General features: G+C 38.9%; 1 protein-coding gene across 1 annotated transcript in view; it reads right to left on the reverse strand.

Moving 5' to 3' along the window:
* Positions 1–26,343, reverse strand: part of arfgef3 (ARFGEF family member 3) — a 223,076-nt gene that overhangs the window by 157,614 nt on the left and 39,119 nt on the right. The window contains exon 5 of the mRNA XM_051919360.1: positions 14,921–14,989. Within this exon, the coding sequence (XP_051775320.1) occupies positions 14,921–14,989 (69 nt within the window). The remainder of the gene's footprint in view (positions 1–14,920; positions 14,990–26,343) is intronic.

Here is a 26,343-nt window from a genome sequence, read left to right on the forward strand (position 1 = left end):
AAGGGTGCCCAGGGATCTTTCATAACCACAGAGAGTCAGGACCTCGATTTTACGTCACATCTGAAGGACGGTGCCACTTTTATAGTCCAGTGTCCCTGTCACTGCACTGGGGCATTGGGATCCGCATACAGATCACAGGGTAAGCACCCCCTGCTGGCCTCACTAACACTTTTTCCTGCAGCAACCCAAGCTTTTCCTGGTTGGACTCCCATCCAAGTACTGGCAGGGCCTAAACATGATTAGTTTCAGGTGGGTGACCTCCTCTGAAGTGCATGTGATATGGCTGCTGTCTAGAATGAAGCTTTGGAGGATATGCCCAGATGTTTGCATTGCACGTCATAATTTTTGCAATTTATACTGTGGCTATTTTAATACACTGAATTTGATTAAACAGGACTGACACCCATTGAAATGCCAACAAAGACTGAACGATCCTGTGATCCTGAACCTCCACATAGCAGCTTGAGTGTCAAGTGAGTTTTCTGGATGTTATTAATGACTTCACTGACCTGAAAGGTTGGTGGTGGATTCAGTAGAAATTAGTGCAATTCAGAAAGTACTCAGACCCCTTCACTTTTTAGATATTTTGTTGTCTTACCCTTGTGCTAAAATCACTCCCTGCCCCAACAAAGAAACACTCAGTACCTCAGAATGACAAAACATAAAACAAGATTATAGAAATTTTTGCAAATTTGTTACAAATTAAAAAAAAAAACTGAAATCTCCCATTGACACAAGTATTCAAATCCTTTACTGAATACTTGATTGAAGCCCCTTTTGCAGAGGAGTCTTCTTGAGTCTGATAAGACAAATTTTGCGCTCCTGGATTTGAGGATTTCCCCCCATTCTTCTCTGCAGATTATTTCTGGTTTCCTGAAGTTAGATATAGACCATCAGTGGACAGTTATTTTCAGGTGTCTCCAGAGATGTTTTACTCGGTTCAAGTTTGGGCTCTGGTTGAGCCACTCAAGGACATTCCCAGAATTGTTCCTAAGCCACTCCTGTGTTGTCTTTGCTTTGTGTTTAGGTTCATTCTCCTGTTGGATGATGAGCCTTTGGCCCAGTCTTGCTCTGGAGCAGGTTTTCATTAAGAATATCTCGGTATTTTGCACCATTCATCTTCCTCTCAGTCCTGACTGGTCTCCCTGTCCCTGCCACTAAAGAACAACCCTGGAGCATGATCCTGCTACAGCCATGCTTCACTACTGGAATGATACAGCACAGGTGATGAGCAGTTCCTTGTTTCCTCAATACATGATACCAAGGAATCTATTTTCTCACAGTCTGAGAGTCCTTTAGGTGCCTTTTAACAAACTTCAGGTGTGCTTCCATGTATCTTTTACTGGGGAGAGACACATGTCTGGCTATTTTGTCAAAATGTCCAGATCGGTGGAGTGGTGCAGTAATGGCTGTCCGTCAGGAATTTCTTTCACTTCCACACACAAGTTCTCTTGAACTCAGCCAGAATGACCATCAGGTTCTTAGTCATTTCTCTTACCAAGGCACTACTCCAACAATTGCTCAGTTTGGCCAGCTCTAGGAAGTGTCTTGTTCCAAATGTAATCCATGTAAGAATTATGATGGCAACTGTACTCTTGGGAACTTTCAGTGCTGCAGGAATTTTTATAGCCTTCCTCAGATCTGTGCCTCAACACAATCCAGTCTCTAAGCCGTGCAGGCAATTCCTTTGACCTCATGGCTTGGGTTTTACTCTGAAACAAACTGTCAACTGTGGGACTTTCTATAGACAGGTGAGTGCCTTTAATGCACCATCTCCAACCAACTGAAATGGCCACAGGTGAACTCCAGACAAGGTGTGGAAACATCTCAATGATGAGCAATAGAATGGGATGCAAGTGAGCCAGATTTCAAGTGTTATATACCAAAGGGCCTGAATACTTGTATCAATGGGATATTTCAGTTTATTCATTTTAATAAACTTGAGAATTTCCTAAAATTTTATTTTCGGTTTGTTATTCTGGGAAATTGAGTGTTGCTTGACGAGAGAAAAAAATTAATTTAAATGAGTTTAGCCTAAAGCTGAAACATAACAAAATGTGAAAAAAGGTGAGAGAGTCTAAATCGCTGCAGCGTATTTGTTGTGAATGACATTTTTTGCATTTGGTCTGTGGTGTTACAGAATATGTGCTGATAATCTTTTGCATTTAGCTTAAAATGTAAAAACAAAATACACAATGTTTTGTATTTAGGTTGAAATATTACAGAATTAGCATTTGTAATGTTCTGTTAGTATTGGTTTTGTGAACTGGCCACTACGTCTCAGCTTAGGTTGAGGTGGAGCTCAGCAGTTCTGTCCGGGGCTTTGATATCTGCAGTGAAACCCCAATATAGGAGACACTCAACATACATGGGAATGAGGAAAGGAAAAACAAAAGGTCATCCCAAGTCATGCTCCTGTAGGGTACACAAGCATACAAATCAATGGAGACCACCATTAGCATTTTTAACAAGTTTGTGCATTCACACTGAGGTACATCTAATGTATGAAATCTGGTATCTAATTACATTTATTATTTGAACTAGTTGTCGGAAGTGATCATTGATGGATAGAAGAGGGTGGTCAAGGATGGACTCCTAATCTCAGTGTTATGCATTGACTCAGCAACTACAATTTAATCGATAACTATAGTCAACCACGTCCTCATCTCCTTCTTTCTCAAAAGACAATGGTGTAGTTATCATTGTTTGGACCAACATCCACGAAAGAAGGAACTCATAAGGTCTCATCCACTCAGATCTGCTAACGAATGGTATCTGGTGATATTACTGCTGTATGCCGTCAAATCTCAATTAAGAATCTCTTCATGTGTAACTCCTAACTGGTAAAATGAACTACCCACCTCCATCCAACCTGCAGACTCCCCTCACTGTGTTTAAGAGGAATTTGAAGACTCTCTTCTTCTGTGAACATCTTTCTAATTGCTAACAGTTTTGATGCAAGGTCCTTGGTAGCCAAGAAGAGAGAAACTAATCTTGTGGTGTTCTGTTTGATTTGGAGTTCTTCACTTGTGACGGTCAATATCATAACTTTGTCATATAACACTTATTTGAAAACAAGTCCCCAGACTGATGTTCACTGGATTACATTGACCTCTTTTGTAAATCACTTTAGAGAAAAACATCTGCTATTTGAGTAAACGTAAATTCCTGAGCTCCTACACCATGCTTGTTTGAGTGAAGTTAGAACCTTCCCATGAGTCTTCATGGGTTTTCTTGTAGACAGTCTAAATTAACTAGAGATTCTGGAGTGGTATGAGAGAGAGAGAGAGAGAGAGAGAGAGAGAGAGAGACAGTGTGTGTGTGTGTGCGTGTATATGTTTGTGTTTGGGTTCCTGTGATAGGCTGCTGTCCAATTCAAGTTTCATTTCTGGTTTGCCCCTAAGGCTGCTGGGATAAATGTCAACTCACTGCATGTCTTCATTGGATTAACACTAGAATTACCAGAGTCTACGAAAAAACTCGTAGATCCGGCCCACCTTAAAACCGTTCTCACCTCTCTTTTGTCTTCTAAATGTGCCGATTAAGATGAGCAGCGAGCAGCCGGCTATTCCATCCCCCACCGTCGCAGAACCTTCACTAAGTTTTCCCAGCTCATGCCTTGTTTGATTATCTGGGAGTGACTGAACTGCTGGAGTTTTAGAATGGAAATAATAGATCGCTATTTGAAATACATGCATTTCATGCGTGTTCCGTTTCTACAGTAATCTGTGTAAACACATTGCTAAAACAGAAACTTTTTCATATTTTAGTAATAAATGTTACAAAATGTAGGCATAAACTATAGAATCTGTGAAGCCTGAAGTCCAAACATCAAATAAACACTTTCACAAAAGGTTCAAAGATGATACAATAGCTTCCGTGGCTTAACGCTACGGTTTGCTGACTTGGGGCACAGCTGCCCTACAGAGACCAGAGTTCGATTCCCACCTTTGGAGAAAGTGGTTTTTTTTTCCTCAAACGGACATTAAATTTATAAATTGGTATGTACTGTAAATCGTTAAGTTTAAAATGTCAATCGCGGTTATTTCTGTTGATTAATTCATGCTTTTTACTTAGAGTCAGAACAGGAGCTTTTTCAGCTTATTCAGCTTCTGATCTGACTCAAACAGCGCCAGTATAACTTCACACCCGATCTGACGCTGTTCGTTTTCAAATAATATTGCATTACTTCGACGATGTTTTCTGATTGGTACTATTCGCGTCATAAAATGATTTCTTTAAAACACACATATATTTGTCTCTTTCTTTTTTTAAAATATTCCTTGTAGCACGCAGCAACTGGCCACCTGCATGTTCTTGCGCACACTGAATAAGACAGCGCTATATGCAATCATCAGATTCAAATGTTAACAGTTATATAGCATGGAATGGAAATCAGCAGTTCTTAGCATTCCACCACGCAAACTGTCATATCAACTGCCTACTGTAACTTGCTTTCTTTTTGCTTCAGTTATAGTCTTGAATAAAATAAGCACTTGTTTTGTTATACTTTTACATCAACATATGTTCCTGTGTTTGAGCTACATGGGCATACTCAAAAAATACACGTATAATGCCACGAAAACTGCATGCAGACACTTCAGTTCGCAAGCATCGGTACTACAATGCAGTCACAAGTACACTGCAGTGCTATAGTGTGTCTTTATGTGAAAACAGCAGTGTCAGATGGGGAGTGTCTGATGATTGCATATAGCGCTGAAGTTACTGCTCTTTACTATGCTTTCCTCTGCATGTCCTGGAGTACAAAAGAAACAGCATACAGCAACATGTGGGGACTGGCAATATTGAGGGAAAAAAAACACGCGGTCGTATGTATCGTGATACACTGAAGAGCTATAGTGCGTCTTTATGTGAAAACAGCAGTGTCAGAGGGGAAGGGGGGGTGGTAAGGAAGGATCCTGAACGCGACTGAGACAATGAAAAGTGAATTTAAAAAAAAATAAACAAAGCTAACCTTTACAAATATCATAAATTACACCGGCAGTTACAGACTGAAATCAAATTTATCTTTTTTTTCTAAAATAGTGAAAATAAGAACACTTCTCAAAAGGGAGTTGTACAGGATCGAACACATGACCTTCTGATTCCCTGTCAGCGACTGACACTGTTGAGCCACGGAAATAGTGATAGCTAATGGGTGTCAATGTCACACACTAAGGCGGCTTTTTTTGGCGGTGGCTTTTTTTTGTACCTTTTGTGAAAGTATTTCTTTGATATTTGGACTTCAGGCTTCATACATTATATAGTTTATGCCTACATTTTGTCATTTGCTACTAGAATATAAAAAACATTTCTGTTTTAACAATATGTTTACACAGATTACTGTAGAAATGCAACACATATGAAATGCGTGTGTTCCAAATAACAATCTATTATTTCCACTCTAAAACTCCACTTCACTACCAGATAATCAATCAAGGCATGAGCTGGGAAAAGTTCATTTACGTTCTAAGTCGTTGGGGGGATGGAATAGCCGGCTGCTAGCAGCTTGTCTTTATCAGTACATTTAGATGACAAAAGACGCTGGCGGAGAGGTGAGAATGGTTTTAAGAAGCGATTTAAGGTGGGCCGGATCTACGAGTTTTTTCGGAAGCTCTGGTAATTCTAGTGTTAAGCAGGTTTGGGAATGTTAAATTATGTAAGTAGATGTATTCACTTAACTTTTTTTCTTTAAATGAATACACTATCCAAAAATATATATTTTTAATCTGTTACTTATATAAAGTGCAGTTTATAGTGAAGGCCTAGAAATTTTTTTTATTTTATGTTTTCTTGCAAAATTAGGATAAAGTTTCTGAAAGAATAAACATCTATAGAGAACGATGGTGGTCAACAGCAAACAATATCGAAAACATCTATAAAAACAATGTCAAGGTACTCGTGTCACACAGTTTTAAGTCAAGTCATCAAATCATATGCTCACAACATCCCAAATACATGTATTTTTTACTAAAATATCGCTAAATAAACGACATTCGGAAAACAGTGTTGTGAACTAAAATGGAACATGCTATGGTATAACCGAGTATTTGAATTTGAATTTGAATATTTGAAAGAAGAGCGAGGGAAAACATTGAGCTTACGCATAACAAGATGCTTAAACAAGAAGAAGATCGATTCTGCATAGTTTCACAGACTGATGGTAAACAATCACAAAGTACTCCAATTGTTAATATGAATGTAAGTGAAATGACTGGACTCAGGTTTACAATTCACATTTGAGCATTTTCCATTTTTGTTCATGACAGCATTTTCCAGGGACGTTATAAGTGTACAACAGGACGACCCGAGCATAATAGAAGGTTAAAAGTTAAAGAAGATTGAATGCAAAGCATTGGGAAGAACACACTACCTCATATTTGTGCATAACCGAGATGCTTGATCAAGAAGAAGGAAATGAATATAAATGGAGTGACATGAGTCAAGTCTACAATTCGAATGCTTGTTCACATCTTAGTTTTCCATTTTTGTTCATGGAATCATTTTCCAGTTGTAGCTAATTTAACATTATTTTGGTAAAAAAAAATATGGCTTTGGGACATTTAAAGTGTACAACTGGATGACATGATGTGTGGATTATGTGACACGAGTAATAGGAGATTTCTTCATGGTTGGTTTTATATTGTGGTCCAGTGTTGATCTCTATAGTCACACATTCTACCAGAAACTTTGTTATTACCGTTCTGCATGAAAACGTGAAATTGAAACTTTCTCTTGTCCATCACTACAAACTACTGTACATGAGGTAAGTAATAAAATGATTCAGGGTGAGGTAATACATGTTTTTAATGTGTAGGACTGGAAGATAAGCATATTCAAAAGGCAAACTACGATCAGAATCAAAAGTTATTCCTATCTTTCAAACAAACTGAAAACACAATCAAAAATCAGTATTCAGAAATGAGAGCAAAAGATTTAAAAAAAACTGTGTAGTCAAAAGGAACAAAAAAGTTTCGAAAGATTTCAGCATTAAGTACAATCCGTAAAACTCTGACGGAGACGTTTGGAGAGATCTGTCGTCTGTCGTTCCCATGATGTCATATGTGGCGCACGATCCGTGGAATTGTGGGAGAATGGTATGACTATGTGAGACGCCAAACACCCTGAAACTGTGGTGCCATAGGAAATAAAATGGTGTTGCATCATAATGAGAAAAATCTTAAAACATGGTTAACTTATAATACAAACAAAAACTAATGAGAAAAATCATGATTCTCAAGTTCTAAAATTCCTAGATCAAGACATAGACTAGACTGCATAAATCCATCCAGGAAATCCCATAAAATCTTCAGAAAGATACAGATCACAACAAGTAATATATAAAAAAAAGTACTTTTTATAGAATTTGCTATTTTAGCTTAATGTACTTAATTAATTGGCTTACTTATGGTATTCCCTTTGACTAATATTTTATATTCAAACATCCACGCAAAAAAATTTTGAATTTCCCTTCTTGCATTATGATTTGATCAGAGAAGTGCAGCCCCATCCAGGGATATACTTGTAGGCCCACCAAAGCATATGTGCAACAGCATCATACAATAAATCAGAGGGAATTAGCCTGGACCACCATTCCGCTGACAAATTTCGGTACCAAAATGGATATTTACTGTATACAGAAAACTGGCCAAGGATCAATGTTGCATTGTACGTGTTTCTTATTAAAAGACGACAATGGAAAGACAGACAGGATGCTGCCTTCACTTCTCATTTCAGATGTGCTCCCTGCTCATAAACTGGATAATTAATGTTTGCTTTGCTTAATGTAATTTAAGCCCCCTGACGCAGTATGGTGACGTGTTATTTTCCATCAATAAAGATGCCCACTGTTCACATTTAAAAGCAGACTGCTTAGGGATCAACTGCATACTGGAAATACAGACTTGACATTTAGTGCTGGGAACCATGGAGACAAATTAGGAGATGTGACGGTTTCAAGCCAGGAAGGACTGCTCTTTTTTTTTTCAGATGTAAATACAGATTTAAATGAAGGATTACTCAGCAGATTGAGACAAGGTAGATTACTGCCTAGCCGCCCACACAGCCTGAGTCAGAGGACTGAACACAGCCAACAGTACCTTGTGAGAATTAGAGGTCTCAAGGTGGGCAGCAGCAACAAAAGCACGGTGGAGCAAGGAGCTCAGTATCTGGGAAATGGAGGCCTTTATGATTTCATGCAATCGGGGGGATCCAGGTGCATAACAAGCCAGACAGAGCTAAAAAAAATTACATGAGGATGAAAGCGTGTAAGGAGAGACACTCATGGGGTGAACAGCACCACACAATGCCAATCATGTTTATAGTGGGGCCTCAGTTATCTGGCATCTTCATTAAGCTCTTTAATAATTTTGGATTAATTAAACCTTTACTTTTTTTTTTAAATGAGACAAATTGTACTTCTCTGTATTATCATGTCAATTAATGTTTATATGGACAGTGACTTTCAGAATTCATTTATTGGCCAGGTACACTAGGAATTTGTCTTGATAGTATTGGTGCAACTTACAAGGACAACACAGAATACAAAAGATAATATATAAAATAATAAAATATGATGCAGCATTCAAGTGCAATCCAAAAATAGAGAGATAAAGTAGGATTTAAATGCTCAGGTGGGAAAGTGTGCAGGTATACATACATACTGAGTAAAAGCTCAGACCCGACTGGACAGAATAACTGCATGGTGTAGGTGACATGTTGTTTTAGCTTTCACTGCACAAAGACGTTTGCCAGAGGGAAGTCTATGTAACACCTTGGGGTAGTTGGATCAACAATGATCTTTGCGGCCTGCTTCGATACCCTTGTACCCATACAGGACCTGAATGCGAGTTAAGTTAAAGCCTATAATGTTTTCACAGGATTTGATGATGCGCTGCAGATTGACCTTAGTCTAAACACAGGCAGCACCAAACCAGACAATTAAAGATGAGGTCAGTAGGGACTCGATTAAGGCTGTGTGGAACTGGACTAATATTGCTTGAGGGAGATTGAATTTGCTCAGCCAATGAAAAAACAACATTCTCTGATGGGCTTTCTTAAAAATACATGTGATGCTACTGTCCCACTTAAGCTTTTGTGATAGCACAGTGCCCAGAAACTTAAATGACTGTCATCCCAATGGCTGAGTCATTTACACCAAGTGATGGGTGAGCATGTGACTGTTTCATGTAAGCATCATCATAAAATGTTACGTAGTACAGTGCCCTTCATAAAAACTCACATTTAAGAGTGCTCCACACAGCAAATAAAGATAATATTTCATAAGGAACAACATGGTGCATTTGGCAGCCATTACATAACACTTGGTATGTCTCCTTTATACCAATTTCAATACGACGGCATAACTGTGACTGTGACAGCCAAGTCAGAACTTTTCTTTCATTTTCTCTTGCTTTATAGTCATAGGTCTGGTCCCATTACTAAACAGAACAGACTGCAACAATCCCAGTGAAATGAAAATTTTCTATGGCAGTTATTGTTGGACATACAGTAGCTCAAACGGTTTCTGAAGGATATGGGGAATAGAACTGGACAAAACTGTACCAAAAACAACAGCCTGGAGGCTCTAACAGTCGAGGATAGCTCTCAGCATTCAGGGTGGATACCTCAGACAAAGTTTGTTCTAAAATGTTCGATCTTTGCTAGGATGTAACTATCCTGTAGCTTTATAATACGCAAAAAACATTATTTCCCAACATTTCTTATAATTGTTGTAAAAAAGTTACCAGGCATGTCACATTTACTAACTGCATGCCGAACTTCCAGCACAGTTCTGCTCACACCTTTTTGTGTCTGATGACCCTTCATACAGCGCAGGCTACAACAGGTATAACGAGTTCTACTCTTTTTTGTCCCCCCCCCCCCCAATTCTGTTGTAGTACAAGACTTCAAACACACAAACATCTTTTATGTTGGTAAGGTCCACAATACTGGTGTTCTTTATTCATCACCATTGCATTCCATGTATTGTACTTCTGGATGAGCATACATTGGTTGTCAGCTCTCATGCACACAGAGCCCACCACTTTCGACTAAAATCAAAATCAAACCAGTCTGAATTTGTCAGTACAAGTAGTGGACTAGCTGGAATGACTTTTGAAGGGCATGTCACATTATAAGACTTGCTTCAAAGGAGTCATTTTCCACAGACTCAAGCATCAACTTTTCTCAATGCTTTGAAGATTGTAAAATCAGTATCTGAATTTAACTGGTTGTCTAATTTTTGACCCCTTCACCAAACTTCCATTTACATGTAAACTTAAAACAAGAATGTTGGGTGGGGCTAGAAGAGCACTCTTCCATAACAGACATTCTCCAATCACAGCTTGTAACATGACTGATATTATGGATTCACAAGTTACTTCTGTCAGCATGTGAGCAGACAGTGATGTTCCTCTCAGTTTTCCCAAGTGTTTAAATCTTGTGATGCCAGGTAACTGAGATACGACTAAAACATGATGAAAACTTCCATGTTCATCAGTTGTGACAACACAATCAAGCATATAAACACACAAAACTGTTTGATCAGGCTTGCGTTCAGAAAATGTGACACAGTATCCCACAAAGTGGGAAAATTCAGTTTGTTTAATTCAATATCTCAGCTGTCATGCCATAAAATCATGGTGCCAATAAATAACAATAAGTAAATCAATTTGATTGTTTCATTTGTCTGAAACACCGTCCCATGATCACAAAAAATGTTATGCAGCAATAGAGAAGGTCGTGGCCAAGGCTTCTGGTCAGAATATGTGGATATTTGTCTAATAGGAAAGGCACTTTATAAGACTAAATGGACTTAAATCGGAAATGCAGTTACTGTTGGTGGTGGTGCTGGGGATTTAGGTTGCTGGAAACAGACTCCACTGTAGATGGTTGTTGGAACTGAGTTATTATGAGTGTTGGTTGATTGATGAGGTTTTAAGGAAAATATGGAGTTCTCTACCAGATAATGGTCAGATGACTGATATGATTAGGATTATTATGCACAGCACCAAGAGAAATATGCATAAGATTAGTGGTGGGGGGAACAGAATACGGACAGATGGATGGACAGACAGACAGACACAGATAGATAAAGAACTTTATTTGTAAATTTGGCAATATGGGTTGGCTGGATTTGGATCAAAAGAAAGTACGGACTTTATAACTTGGGATGAGTGTTAGTGGATAAACCTGGAGTCCAGTGATAGATAATGATCAGGCAGTAATAGATGAGGTGAGAGTTTTGGTTTTGCAGGGAAATGTTTCATGAAAGATGAATTTCTCTGCCGGTATAGATTGGCCAGATTGTACATTTCCTTATATCAGCTCTACGTGAGATTTTGTTTAGAGGAAGTTGGAAGTTACCAAGTTCAGGTTCAGTGCAGGTGGAGATTCTATGATTATAGGTATCTACATAGATACAGGTAGGAGTTGTCAGTAGAAGAATATTGGGGTTTTGAAAGTCATAAGTTCAAGCATATATCGGTGGTTAGGATTTTTGGGGTGGATGGTGAAGAAGGCATAGAAATGAAAGAAATCCGAGTTGTGATGATGGGGTAGCTAAACTAGCTACTTTGAAGTAGGCCAAAAATGGGTGAACACGAGGTAGCAAAAAAAAAAAAAAAAAAACACAGAAAGGGTGATAGAGTGTTTGGTACAGGGAAAAAGATGACATGTTGTGATCTTCTCATTGTGCACCAAGTCCTTCTATGAATGAAGCACCAATACAGAGAATATAATTACATGTACTGGGTCACAGGACAGATTGTTCACAAACTGCTAAACCCTTATAAAAGAAAGGGAACTGAAGGAGCAGTCCTGCACTTGCACAACTCTAAAATGTGCACAGTAATTAAAGACTTAAAGTCAAACAAGATTCGGTTGAAGGACAATCTCAGTGTAACCAAGTTACAAAAAAAGCCAAAGCACTCTTTCAATTATTGACATGCACTCCGCAGGGTCATTAGGTGACATCTCTTTCTTTGCAATTGTCACATTATCTGAAGCCAGCCCATTAAAGGGTAATAAATACAGAAAAAATTGTATCCTTACCTGAATGTTAGAAGAAGATCAGCGTCATCCCAACAAGAGTAGCAGGGGTAAAAGTAAAAGGGGAAAAGACACAAGACTAAGCACATGATGCTACTGTTGGGTTTCATGAGAAAACATTTTGTTATTCACTTACAGTATACATAATATTTAAAAGTTTATATTTACTTAATGTTACAAATGGAACATTGTATTTGTTATAACACATAATAGAATATTATTGCTTCATAGGTACATACTTAGTTCTTTATATGAAACATTACAGACCCAGACCCCTCATAGACCCAGTGATCACCAAAGGTGACTGTGTGCAGATGGTGCAGACCTATAAATATCTGGGAGTGCAGCTGGATGATAAATTAAACTGGACTGCCAATACTTATGCGCTGTGCAAGAAAGGACAGAGCCGGTTATACTACCTTAGAAGACTGGCGTCCTTCAACATCTGCAATAAGATGCTGCAGATGTTCTATCAGACAGTTGTGGCGAGCGCCCTCTTCTACGCAGTGGTGTGCTGGGGAGGCAGCATTAAGAGGAAAGACGCCTCACGTCTGGACAAACTGGTGAGGAAGGCAAGCTCTATTGTTGGCATGGAGCTGGACAGTTTAACATCTGTGGCAGAGCGAAGGGCGCTCAGCAGGCTCCTATCAATTATGGAGAATCCACTGTATCCACTTAATAGTATCATCTCCAGACAGAAGAGCAGCTTCAGCGACAGACTGCTGTCACTGTCCTGCTCCACTGACAGATTGAGGAGATCGTTTCTCCCCCAAACTATGCGACTCTTTAATTCCACCCGGGGGGGTAAACGTTAACATTCAACATTATACATAGTTATTGTCTGTTTTTCACCTGCATTATTATCATTCTTTAATTTAATATTATTTATTGTATCAGTATGCTGCTGCTGAAGAATGTGAATTTCCCATTGGGATTAATAAAGTATCTATCTATCTCTATCTTTTAGTTGTAACATACTGTCTATAATATTATCGATCATGTATTACCATCTTTTATGACAAAAGTATATACTGACATAGGATTCCACTAGTGTTATTGTAAAGTTTACATGCACATAACTGCACACAGTAAATAGCCCAATATTTAAAGAATACTGTTTTAACACTAATTTTTGTTCATAGATGTATACTATATGGATAATTATCTATCAGTTTATTTTAGTCATCCTAAGGTTTTACTGATGTCTCGAATGGTTTGATTCTTGTTTTTAAGCCTCATAATGGCTTCTTTGACTTTATTGGCACAGCTCGTGTCTTCATGTTGAACAATGGTCACTGCAGACTCCAAAGGGTAGAAGCAAGCAAGGTATCTTATGAAGCAATGAAACCCACCTGATGAACCACAGACACCTGTGAAGCCAATTGTTCCAAACATTATGATGCCCTGAAATGGGGAGACTGTGCAGAAAAAGTGTTGTCATTTTTACATGGTATGAGCAAAATGTGTGCATTATGCACTTTAATCACAATGTCTGAACTGTTTGATTTGAGCACTGGGGTAAATCAAGAAAAAGGTGTCTTTGTCCCAAACATTATGGAGGGTACTGTGTATGTACACATGCACACATACACACACACATGCATGCACACATTCTCAAAACTGAGAAATTCTATTCATGACAGCCAAAGCCTATCGCTGATGTTGGTCTTTTCCAGGGCCCATTCACAAATACATCTACACTGGTACTCACAATGGGACCAGTTTGAGTTTTTATATTTACATGGATGGTACCTTTCACTGTGAGCACCACCATAAACTGTTTCAAAAACAGTCAGTCTTATGGCTTACATATAAAAGTGCTGAACACTGCAAAAAAAGATAACATTTCACAAACAATCAAATGATTAATTTGGGAAATATAGCATCACATAACACTCTCAGATCCTATCAATTTCAATTCACTCTTGAGCTTCAGGTGCAAAGCAGAAACCAACTCCACGCAGATAACGGCCAGCCGGAAAAGTGGAATCCCTGACATTACAGTGCTGAACATTTCACTATTATGCCCCCCAGTATATAGTTTATTTTTTTCAATCCTTTCATTAAGAATTGTTAAGACCATTCATAGTCTCACATCAAAACAGAACAAAGTGAAACTAGACTAAGTCAGTTTTTAATCTGCGAAATCCTGAACAGAGTCACAGGGATCTGCTGAAGCCTATCCCAGCTAGCATAGGGTGCAAGACGAACAAATCCTGGACTGGACACAGGAACATCACAGGCCAAACGCACACTCATACACACACACACACACATCCTAACCACACACTAGATGCCAATTCAGTGTCGCCAATCCAGCTAACCTACATGTCTTTGGACTGTGGGAGGAAACTGGAGCACCCAGAAGAATCCCATATGAACCCGAGTCTCCTTACTGAGAGGTAGCAGTACCACTGTACCACCTACTAGACTAAGCAAAATTTAAATAAATCAATCCTTACTCTGTACAGTATATTTTGAGACATTTAAACCGACAAAATGCTTGATCCCTTTGTCCACAAATATATCAAATTAAAAATAACAACTTAATATAATAGTGATGTTAGGATGCAGTAAAAGCACATAATGATAAAACTGTATATTTTTCTTATAAATAGAAAGAAGTTATCTAATAGGTTCAATTTTTATTTTTTCCTCCAGTGTTCATTCAACATTTTGCTCATTTTTCAGATAAATGTGTACTTAAGCACAGGATTTCCTGATCTGGAACGGCCGGCCATGTCACATTCTGCCTCTTGCAGGTCTACTACAAGCGCTTTTGTCTTCGGAGCTACCACGGGATTCGGCCTTAAAAAGCTCAGCCGAGTCTTTCCATTGGGCTTTTGTGTTATAACTAGAAATGGCTTACCTCAGCAATTTTCAGAATGGAGTCCCCATTAATCTCAAAGGCTGAAGAGTACGTTATGCACAACAAAACCTTAAGGAAAGAGATGAAAAAAATAATTAAAAGAATAAAAGCATGTGAGCCTGGCTTGAACTTTGAGCAAAAGGATAATTTATAATGTGTTCAATGACACGCGGTAAACTGAAGCTGCAACCCCCCTTCCTCTTTATCACACTTCAGGCATAAGGCTGGGTGAGGATGTTCATCTATTTTAAATTATTACATTTTTAAATACGCACACTATAAAATACATGCCTACAGTACAACTCCCTGAATAAAAAAATCTATTCACACGATATTAAGTAACACAAGATGTTAAGTAACACAAGCCTTTTAAACAAATTCAACCTTATCCTGCTTTTCCTGTTGATGGAGAGTTCAAAATGCTCTTGACAATTGAGAAACTCGAGGTTGAAGGGAGCATTTATGGACTGGGAAGAAATTGATCGTGCAGACATGGCTGCCTTCCAGAATTATATGTCAGGTGGCTTTGGGCCCTCAGGTTAAGTGTTAAGCAGCCGATGCTCACTCTTAAAAGTGTCAGGGTCATTGAAAAATGGCTTCTGGCAGGGAATAATCTGGAGGCTCTCCAGACCACGGCTGTACGCACTGAAGGAAAAGACAAAACAGCTCAAAACTCAGCCCTCATGTGTTTAATATTGCTGGGCTGTGTAGTTGTGTTACTCATTTTGTTGTACTTGTGATGAAGATAAGCTTAACAATAAAAGTAGGGGTTGTAGGAGATCTTTAACGCAGCGTAGATCGTTCATCATATATAACTGAAGGGCAAGTGTGTAGGGCTATGGTAAGTATTCAGGCCCCTTCACTTTTATCATATTTTGTTATGTTGCAGATTTATGCCAAATTCATTTAAATGTTTCCCGTCAATAAGCAACACTTACAAAACATAGAACATTACAGAGACATTCAAACTTAAGCATAAGCAATAGTAAATAAAAGTAAATAAGATTAATACTGTAGCGCTGGCACCAAGCAGCACAATGAATGTATTTTCTGCTCTTTACATAGGCTCACTAACCTTTAAAAGGATTGCTTGCCTTTTGCCGCACTAGTTAGAAAAGCACGAGATTTTGCAGGCATTCCATTTATATAGACACCAGTGTCACTGATAATGGAATGCCAGTTTATACGTGGGTGACTCATCCCTGGCTGATGTAACTTGTCAGTGCTGTTACAATACATGCAAAAAATAAATAAATAAACAAAGACGACATAAAACATGAATCTGAATCCTAGACAGTGGAGGAGGAGCCCTGCCTGAACCATGATAGGAAGCATCATATTATGGGGTTCTTTTTCAGTGGCAGTAACTGGGAGATTAGTCAGGGTCAAGAGAAAGTTGAATAGAGCAAAGTGCAGATGCCCTCACCTCCCAACCATGCAATAACCTTAAACAAAAAACAAAGACAACAAGGGGTGGCTGTGAAAACGTGAAGGGGTCTGAATACTCTCTGAAGGCACTGTAGGCTTTAGTTCTGTGTGACTCTGTAATGAAGTTGTGGCCAGAAGGTAGACTCATGTTTCACTATTATCATACAAGGAAATACTTCACAGGAAATTAGAAAGACATACACAGGGGGTGCAGTACACAAAGATGCTGTCTGTGAATTGAAGGATTAGAGGGCCCACCCTCAATTTTGGGGGAGAAAAAACACCACAAGACTGCTGTTGTGTTCATGTGCTGCATGCAATATGAGAATGCCCTCCAAACAGGTAGTTCCCAGTGGGACAACTGGAGAAAACAATGCTACTCTTCTGACCAGATCAGGGGCCTCATGTATAAACAGTGCGTACACACAAAAATGTTGCGTACTCCCGTTTCCATGCTCAAATCGCGATATATAAAACCTAAACTTGGCATAAAGCCACGTACATTTTCAGGGTAGTTCAAACCCTGGCGTACGCAAGTTCTCCGCTCGGTTTTGCAAACTGGCGGCACCCAGCATCAAAGCAGTACTTTTGCTCCAGTGTGGTTTCCCTTTCTTTTTAGATCCACATCCCTGACGCGGTTTTATCATATACACAAAAATTAACCGCATATTGTTCATTAGTTTAAGGCATCTGATTGTAATTAACCTGTAACAATATAATGGTCCATGGAATGGTCAAACTATTCCAAATACCATAGCTGCCTTAGCATTGTTACTCTCACTGCACCTTCTTCTACTTTCAGCTGTTCCCGTTAGGGGTTGTGGCAGCAGATCATCTTTTTCCATATTACTCTCACTGCACCACTTGGAGCAGCTGATCGAAAGGAGAATTATCAGTATACAGCATCAAGCACATGCTGCCTCAGCCATGGTGCCTACCTGAACTGCTCTCACACGGCAAACGCTTCAAAATCTTTCCTGTACAGACCTCACGGTTCACAACCAGTTTTATCCCAAGAACTATAAACACACTCAATCAATCCATCAAGTACTCCTTATAGAACTGTTTGTACTTACAAGTACAATTACCTCACTGTAAACTTGTGATACAGTTATAATATTGCACAGCCTGCGCTGCTTTATAAAGCTCGTATTTACATATGATGACGATATCATTTTTAAGATGAAATGCAGCAAAATATGTTTATTACATTACACAGATGTTAACGTCATTTAAATAATCTATATTGTTAATAATTAAACATGTGAGGACACGGTGTCGCAGCGCTAGCGACGATTTGGTGCCCTGATTATTCCTGCCTTGCGCTGTAATCTTGCTGGGGCTGGCGCGATGTTGGAAAGACAGATGGATAGAATAATTAAACATGAAGATATTTCAATGTTCCTTAAAAGTTTTGAAGACTCTGCGTTCTCAGCTTACAGATGGCTTAACATCTATTACAGAGCTGATTGTGTGGCGATTGGTTACTTGGAGAAAGAAAAAGGAAGGAGAGGAATTGGGGGTTAGTACGTTTGAAAGAGACAGTACTGCTGCAATAAATTATTTCATTGAAGGTCGCGCACGGCACAGCAAGCATCTTGCGGGAGGCAGGAACAATCTGTGGACAAGGCACCTGCTCGTCACCATCACTGCGCCACCGTGTTCCCATGTTTAATAACATGCTTTAATTCCTATCATCATGAAAATGATATCAAGTATACATCTCAGTATTTTAATTATTCAGACAGCTGTAATATCATGAATGTAATGGATTCTGTATCCTGTTGGAGGAAAAGAAAGCCTGTTTAAGAAGCACATAGTGATTCAGACACATCGAGCACATAGAAGAACATATACAAAACAAAGCATTTAAGGTGCTACTTTAGTTACAATGGTATTTGAGAAACTAGTAAATTATATGATTTAAAGATGAAGTTTATGATGTTCTACTTTAATGACAAAATAAACTATGTTATTGAAGTGGAAATTTCAAGATTAAAGTTGGCATTTTGAACTTTTTTCTCATTGTGTCCCTATTTTTTTTTCTTTCCTCTGTATCCTAATAAGCTTTCATATGACACTCAGAAGGTGGGCTACGACTCGCCTTTTCAAGACGACTTTGATATCTGACCGCTTCTTTTTTATTTCAGGAATTGTGCGACTTTGTGAACTTGAACTTTCGAGTTTTTCCGACACTCGATCAACTTCCTTTTGTTGATTATATCACTATTTGTTCGTTTAAACAGTAAGTTTTTCCTTGCCTCCACTTCATTGAAATGCTTCTATTTTCCCCCATGCTTTTGCCATTGTCTTTTCACAGAAGGCTAAGCTTAATGACTATTTATATTGATTTGCATATTCAAAGAGGTGTAATTCTGGGAGGAGTTGGGGCAGGACAGCAGGCGCGTGCAGGTGCGTTACTTTTCACGCTGACAGGGATTTATGTAGCGGAAGAACGTGGAAATTGGCGAACGCACAGATTTATGCATCTGAATGTTTTTGTGCTTACGAACATTTCCGCTTTTGTCCGGACGCCATGTTATAGTGTGAATTCTACGCACGGCGTTATGCATGAGGCCCCAGGAGTGAAAGCCTTGGGCTACTGTATGTCCACATTACTATGCTTTCGTTTGAAAATAGACAGTTCAGCCTCACGTATAAAGCCTCGTGTAGAATTCACACTAAAACATTGCATATGGACAAAACTAAAAATGTGCGTATGCACAAAAAATTCAGATGCATAAAACTGTGAATAAGCAAAGTTCCACACACTTTCCCTTCATAAATCCCAATGAATGTGAATTTTAACTCACGTGCACGCGCCTACAACCCCACCCCAACTCTTCCTTCACATCAATATAAATAACTCCTTTCGTTCATTATTTTATTAAAAGACAATGGCAAAAGCATGTATAAAAAAAAATTTCAGTGAATGCTCAGTGAAGTGGAGGTAAGGAAAAACATATTATTTGGTGACTTAAGCAGTGGTGTAAACAACAAAAGGAAATTGATGGAGTGTCAAAGCTTGTCTCAAAAGGTCAAGTTCAGAAAGTCGCACAGTGCCCTAAATAAAAAAGAAGTGGTCAGATATCAAAGTCAACATGAAAAGGTGAGTGTCTGAGTGTCATACGGAAGTGTATTAGGGCCACAGAGAAGAAAAAGAATAGGGACACAGTGAAGGAGAAAATGTCTGTGTTGAGATTAAAGTCAAAATATTGACTTTAATCTCGTAATTTACACTTTAATCTCGTTGTTTATTTTGTCACTAAAATAGAACATTGTAAACTTCATCTTAACATCGATGTTTAATTTACTACAGTTCTCAAATTCCGTGGTAACTAACGTAGCAAGTTAAATGCTTTGTATTCTAAGTGTTCCCAACCCAGTAGTTAATCGCTATATGCTTCTTAAATGGGCTTTCCCTTTCACTGACCGGAGCGTGCAGACAGTGATCACCACACAGAATATGTTACATTCATGATCTTACAGCTCCCTAAACATTTCAGAATAATAAGATGTATACTTGATATCATTTTCATGATGAAATACATTAAAGCATGTACAAGGGGTAACCAAAAATAACCGCAATCTGTGCCTGGCGCACAATGTAGACTTAGCTGCTGTTATGGTGTATAAAATCTACAAATTATTCTCTATATTTTTATTATTATATTTTGCTCAATCCCAACAAGATGAATTCAGATGTAGGACACTTGTATAGGCATTATAATAAAAAAGGCAAATCCTCTTCCCTTACACCTTACTTTTATAACAGTTGTTCACAGCATAGTGCTAAAATGGTTTTACAGCTTGGGAAAGGAAGACTGAGCCAATACCTCAGGATATTGATTACTTTATGGATGGACATATGGGACAATAATTTGGTTTACAGCCTGGGAAAGAAGGACATGGCAATGTTTTAGGCAACATCAAAAAAACTTTATTATCTGGGAAAAGATACATTAAAGAGTTTGAGCAAAATTCATCTATCATATTGAGAGCCCTGCGGTGGGTTGGCACCCTGCCCGGGATTGGTTCCTGCCTTGTGCCCTGTGTTGGCTGGGATTGGCTCCAGCGGACCCCCGTGACCCTGTGTTCGGATTCAGCGGGTTGGAGAATGGATGGATGGATATTGAGAGCCAGCCAATCAGGTGCATGCAACAATCACGTGTTGTGAAACCATGGCATGAAACTTTATAATAAATATGCCTCATTTGAAAGCAACATCAGAAGAGAAACATCAGAAGAGCAACGTCAGAAAAGAAAACAAAGACACATATGACCAGTTTTCATCTGATCGTCAGTTAATAGCATTTTTATGAACATCGATTGCTAAATCAAACAGCCGCCCTGGGACTTTCATCCTTGACATCACAGCTTCGTTTCAGTAAGCTTTTTTTAAGACTATTTTATCCAGACTTTACTATCGATCTTATTTTCTATTGCTTATTATTACTCTTTATTAAATAGTAACTTGTTTAAGTTTTTCTAAGCTTTGTCTTAATGTCTAGAGTGATTGAAATAATAAGGTAGATTTCTTAGAGCACCTGGTGCAGCCAGGGATTTGCAGAGAGTGACAAGTTGTGTTATTCTTATAGCACTTGTTTAAAGTGCTAAAAGTTAGCCAGCTGTATGTGTGTCATTCGTAGGGCACTGTTGAGGTTTGGGTCTGAGTGTGTGTATCTATGTACAGTATGTGTGTGTTATTATTTAGGGTGTGGGAGTTGACCAATCAAATAACGAACTTGACAAGATGTAAGGGGTAAACAGATGACAACACAGCTGCCAAGTGGCGTCGCTCTGTATTGTTCATTCGGCATTCCGTGTCAGTTTTGTTGGTGCTTATTAAATGCGTTCTGCGATTTTTGTAATGGGTGATCATAAAGAATAGCGAGTCTGCATTAAATTTAGTTTTCTCTTAGGGAAAACAACTGCTAAAACTGTAGTGATGGTTGAAACTGCTTTTAAAGAGGAAGCTTCAAATAAAACACAGGTCTACGAGTGGTTTTTGCATTTTAAACGAGGGGAAATGTCAATTGATCTTGCTCCATGTGACTTTTTCTTGTTCCCGCATATGAAAAAAGATCTCAAGGACAGTGTTTTTGTACCATGGAGGAAGTCAAGGAAAAATCGCTGCAGGCATTGGACAACGTTCCTCTTCAGCAATTCCAAAAATGTTTTCACCAGTGGGACAACTGTTGGGGGAAGTGCATTCATTCACAATTCTTAAAACATTTTTTTTCAATTCTGGTTATTGTTAGGTACCCCCTCATATTAAACATGTGGGAGCATGGTGGCAAAGCAGTAGCGATGAGCTGGTGCCCCCATTCATGGATTGTTCCTGCCTCCCGCAAGATGCTTGCTGGGACATGCGTGACCCTGGATGGAATAATTTATTGCAGCAGTAATGTATCTGTCAAATGTATCAACCCCCAATTCCTGTCCTTATGTTTCTTTCTCTACGTAACCAGTCGCCACCAGTGGTCTGTAATAAATGTGTACAATCAGCTGTAGGCTTAGAACATTGATTCTTCAAAACCCTTTAGGATTCATTAGAAAATCTCTGTTAGACATGTTAAATTATTCAATTATTCATTACATATTATTTAAATTAAGTGAAAAATGTATCTGTAAAATGTAATATACATACTTGAATGTATTTCATCAGAAAAATGATATCAAGTATAAATCCTAGTATTCTAACAGCACAGTTCCAAAAAGATAGCTGTTGGAAATCAAAACTGACTTAGAAGACAGTCATTTGTAAATATGCACTCTCTTCTAATAAGCAGCTATGGTAGTTGTAATAGTTTGGCCATTCCATGAACCATTATATTGTTACAGAATAATTACAATCAAATGACTTAAATTTGTAAATGATATGGTGTCACCCATTTGCAGAACCGAGCAGAAACATACATACACATAGTGTGAGGCTGCTGTGAAAATATGCATACATTTATGCCAAGTTTAACTTTTATACATCTCGAAGTGTGTGTAGAAACAGGCATACGCAACATTTTTGTGTGTATGCACTATTTATATGTGAGGCCCATTTGTCTCCATTTCTACCTTTTATCTGTATTACCCCAGGGTTTTTTAAACCTCGAAAATTGACACTTTTGAAAATGCTCTCCAGAGCCTATGATAGTCCTGGATGACTACCAATAATGTGAACAACAAGTGTGGACACGCACAGTCAGCAAAGGGTTGGTGCCAGTGCTTAGGGTTTTATTTAACAAAACAAAGTATCCAAAAAATGCAGTGCTTCAATTCTTTAATAAATAATCCACAAAATGACGTGAAAAGTGGAGGTTAAATCCAATAAAAAATGAGGTTAAAATCCCAGACAGAATCTATGCTTTAAAAACTATTCTGAGCTACAGTGCCTGCTTTCTAAAGACTGACGTCTCCTCTACTCTCCCTAGATGGGATCTCTGCAGCCAGCGGAGACATCCACCAACAGACGCAGTCAACCATAACACGGTTTGAGTCCCTTGGCACTCAGTGGGGCATCACGCTAAGCCATGCTTCATCTCCTGTCCGCCACCACAGAACGGCCTTAAGGCGGTAGCGCTGGCTCGCCCTACTTGCAGATCACTCAGCAGGAGTAAACCCTGCCCCTTGAAGTGCTTGCCATGCACTGCTATCGGGGGCTGTACTTTCAACTGCCATCTTCCATTCCACTGTCACGGGATCCTCTTCGATCCTGCCTCTTTTTTATCCTTTCTCTTGTATTTTCCTTTAACCTCCACTCTCTTCTACTTCTCTCTTTCTACCATGCAGGCTCCCTTTATAGCCCCGATTGAGGGCAGGTGCTGTCCCCCATTTACACCGAGGTGTGAATGAAAAACTTGACCAACTCACTTGCACGTGAATAGATAATCAGCCAAGTACCCCAATCAACCTGGGAATCTAATCACCTTGTCTGCGCTTATGGCATACTGCCTTCCCTGATTGGATCATGCTCAGTACAATGTCTCATGCCCTGATGGGTCACTTTCATAGATGAGGAAACATATTTTAACCTAGCAGATGTAGAGGAGTTCCATGGCGCTTGTTGTGTCTAAATTGCGTTTTGTACAATTTGAATGCAGCATACATGCGCAAAAGGCAAATAATATACAAGTTGCTATGGTTTTGTGATAAAACCATGGCTGGTGGCATTACTGTCATATGCGCTTTTGGTCATTTTATTGTGGACACAGATACTTTTGTAAATGATATAAAAGCACTAATTTTTGTTTAAAAATGTTTTTAAATGAAAACATAAGTCTACGTGGAAGTCAATATCTGAAAATCAGAAAGTCAACAACCAAGCCAAGGTGCTACACAAATACATAATCAGAGAGGACTGCTAAAGTTCAAAATTACAAATCGGAAATGAATACCAAAACAAAAATGCTAAGGAAACTCATGGTCATAAATACATGCTAGATTCATAACCCATAAATTCAGACCACTACCACACTCCTTATTCACGGATGGCTTAAGGCCTGTAAGCACCGGCTTTTAAAGATCCAAAAACTGTGTATAGCATTGTAAACAATGGAACCACAAAATGTCAGCAACAACGATAAACAAAAGGTAAAAACATAGTAATAATAAAAATTATAAAAAAATATGTGCAGACAATAATTTGCAAAACTAAGCATATGAGATGAATCTCTTGTGTTCACAAACTATAACCCCCCCCCCCCCCCAAAAAATGCACTACATGCAAAAATAAAAAAAAACACTAACTGAATTAGCCAAGTTCTCACTTCACTCAATAACATAAAATTTAAAAAGAACAAGCAGGTCAACCAAAAATGATATTGTTGTGATCACATTGTACTTGGAGTGATGCGGTATATGCTTAATGTACTTAGTTGTGTTTTTTTTCACAATATATATTTTTTATTGGTATCATTTAAAGAAAACAACATTCTGTACAATCATAAAAAACTTAAACCCTAATTCAACCCCCCGCCTGAGACACAGAGAGGGAGCCAACAATAAGACCAAATCTGTTATAAAAAAAAAAATGGAGAAGAATGTCCTTTTCCCCAATATAAATGCTTATTCTAAGATTTTGTTAAACTTTGGGTTTGGCCCAGTTATACAGTATGTGCATAACATTATTTCAAACTACTTCAAACTAGACCATGGTACTTGACAAGGATGCCTCCAATCACCATTGCTCTTTGCAGCTGCCTTTGAGCCATTGGACATTCACTTTCTAAATATATCAGAGATAAAGGACTTGAGCAGAAAATATCACCCTATGCAGACGATATGGTACTGTATATATCAGACCCACTATTACTACACTACCAGCAGTCCCTCAGTGCTCTAGCAGAATTTCAAAAGATATCTGGACTCAAAATCAATTTGACTAAAAGTGACCTTTTTCCAGTAAAGTCTCTAACACACAGTATTACACCGGACACCTTCCCATTTATTTCAGCAGATCAGTTTAAATAAATAGTGGTAAACATCACAAGTATATATAAAGATCTCAGGCCCCTTCTTCAGGCAAGATGTGAGACTGATTACATCTTGCCTGAAGAAGGGGCCTGAGTAGCCTCGAAAGCTTATATATTGTGTTGCAGACGACTGGGGAGCTTGCCCCACCGGGAAGCCTGGAGAATAGAAGGACCGGGAGAGGGGCGCGTTTCTGGCGTGCACTAAATTAACATCATTGTGGAACAAAATCTTTGAATGTCTATCAGACTGCCTTGGTGCCACACAATCACTCCCAACCCATTAACAACTGAGTTTGGTGGACTCCTAGGTGGCCTTAAAGTGGAGAAGGACAAAATGATTGTAATTGCCTATTCCACACAACTAGCACACAGACTTATCAACTGGAAGAATCCTAGCCTGCCTGTTATAAGTAAGTGGGTAACTGATGTTTTATACGATTTGAAATTGGAAAAAATGTAATTCTCACAAAACAAATTAATTAGAGCTAATCCTTAATTGCTTTTTGAACAGACAAAGTAGCAAATCACTTGGCGTTTCTCCCAAAACACAGATTGGAAATTCATGTGAACACAACAAAGTGGGAAGGCAAAATGTGACATGAAAAGTAGCAAGCTCAGCTCCTGACTCGTTACTTAAGAGGGAAGTGAGGACCTACTAGGCAGAGGGAGTGAGTGTGATCATCATATGAGACTCATCCACAGCTTTCTACAGGAGCAACACCTGAGATCTTGCCTGTTTCCAACACAAGCTACGCAAGCATTTGTTGTTTTATGGAGTCTGCTTAATTAATTGTGATTGGGGTTGGAAAAGTACCAAAAAAAAAACCCAAAATTGAAAATAGTAGGGTACTAGCATTTCTTAATCTTCAGTAACAAAAGTAAACATCAGCTTCCTTCTCAATCCCAATCCCCCTTTCCTTGCCATTCGCTGTTGTAGATTTTGAAAAATGTCCATTTAGTAGACTCTATGAAACGAGACCACCCACTTCAACGTGACTGAGACCTCACAGAGGACCCTGGACCTTTCCCCATTTCTTCGACACATTCAGAACTTCACAGGGGAAAGGACTACTTCAACACAATGAAGACTTTATGGTGGATTTGCTTTGACCTAATCAGGACCTCACTGCATTCAAATGGAAAACCAGTGTGCAGTCCACCACAGTGACGCGGTGCAGCAGGAAGGCTAGAGTAAGGCCGGGTTTAAACGTCACACAACTCAACGCATGCTCCAGCGGACGCTCCTGCTACACAATCATTTTACTGTTTATACTTGAGTGCGTACTTTATGTAAATCTGGAAGAATCCACCAGGTGGCAGTGCGAGATATTATCACGATGAGAAAAGGTTTGGCTTCTCTGTGTTGTGAATTGCCTGAAACAACCATTAAATTCCGATGACACCTTACTGCAATATCTCTGAAAAGGATGTTTAATGATTAAATCCATCAATCCAGGGATATGTCCATTCCAGCAAGCATTGGGCATGAGGCAGAAACAATCCCTGGACGGGGCATCAGCTCATCGC

The sequence above is a fragment of the Erpetoichthys calabaricus genome, chromosome 15 (assembly GCF_900747795.2).
Source record: "Erpetoichthys calabaricus chromosome 15, fErpCal1.3, whole genome shotgun sequence".
NCBI lineage: Eukaryota > Metazoa > Chordata > Cladistia > Polypteriformes > Polypteridae > Erpetoichthys > Erpetoichthys calabaricus.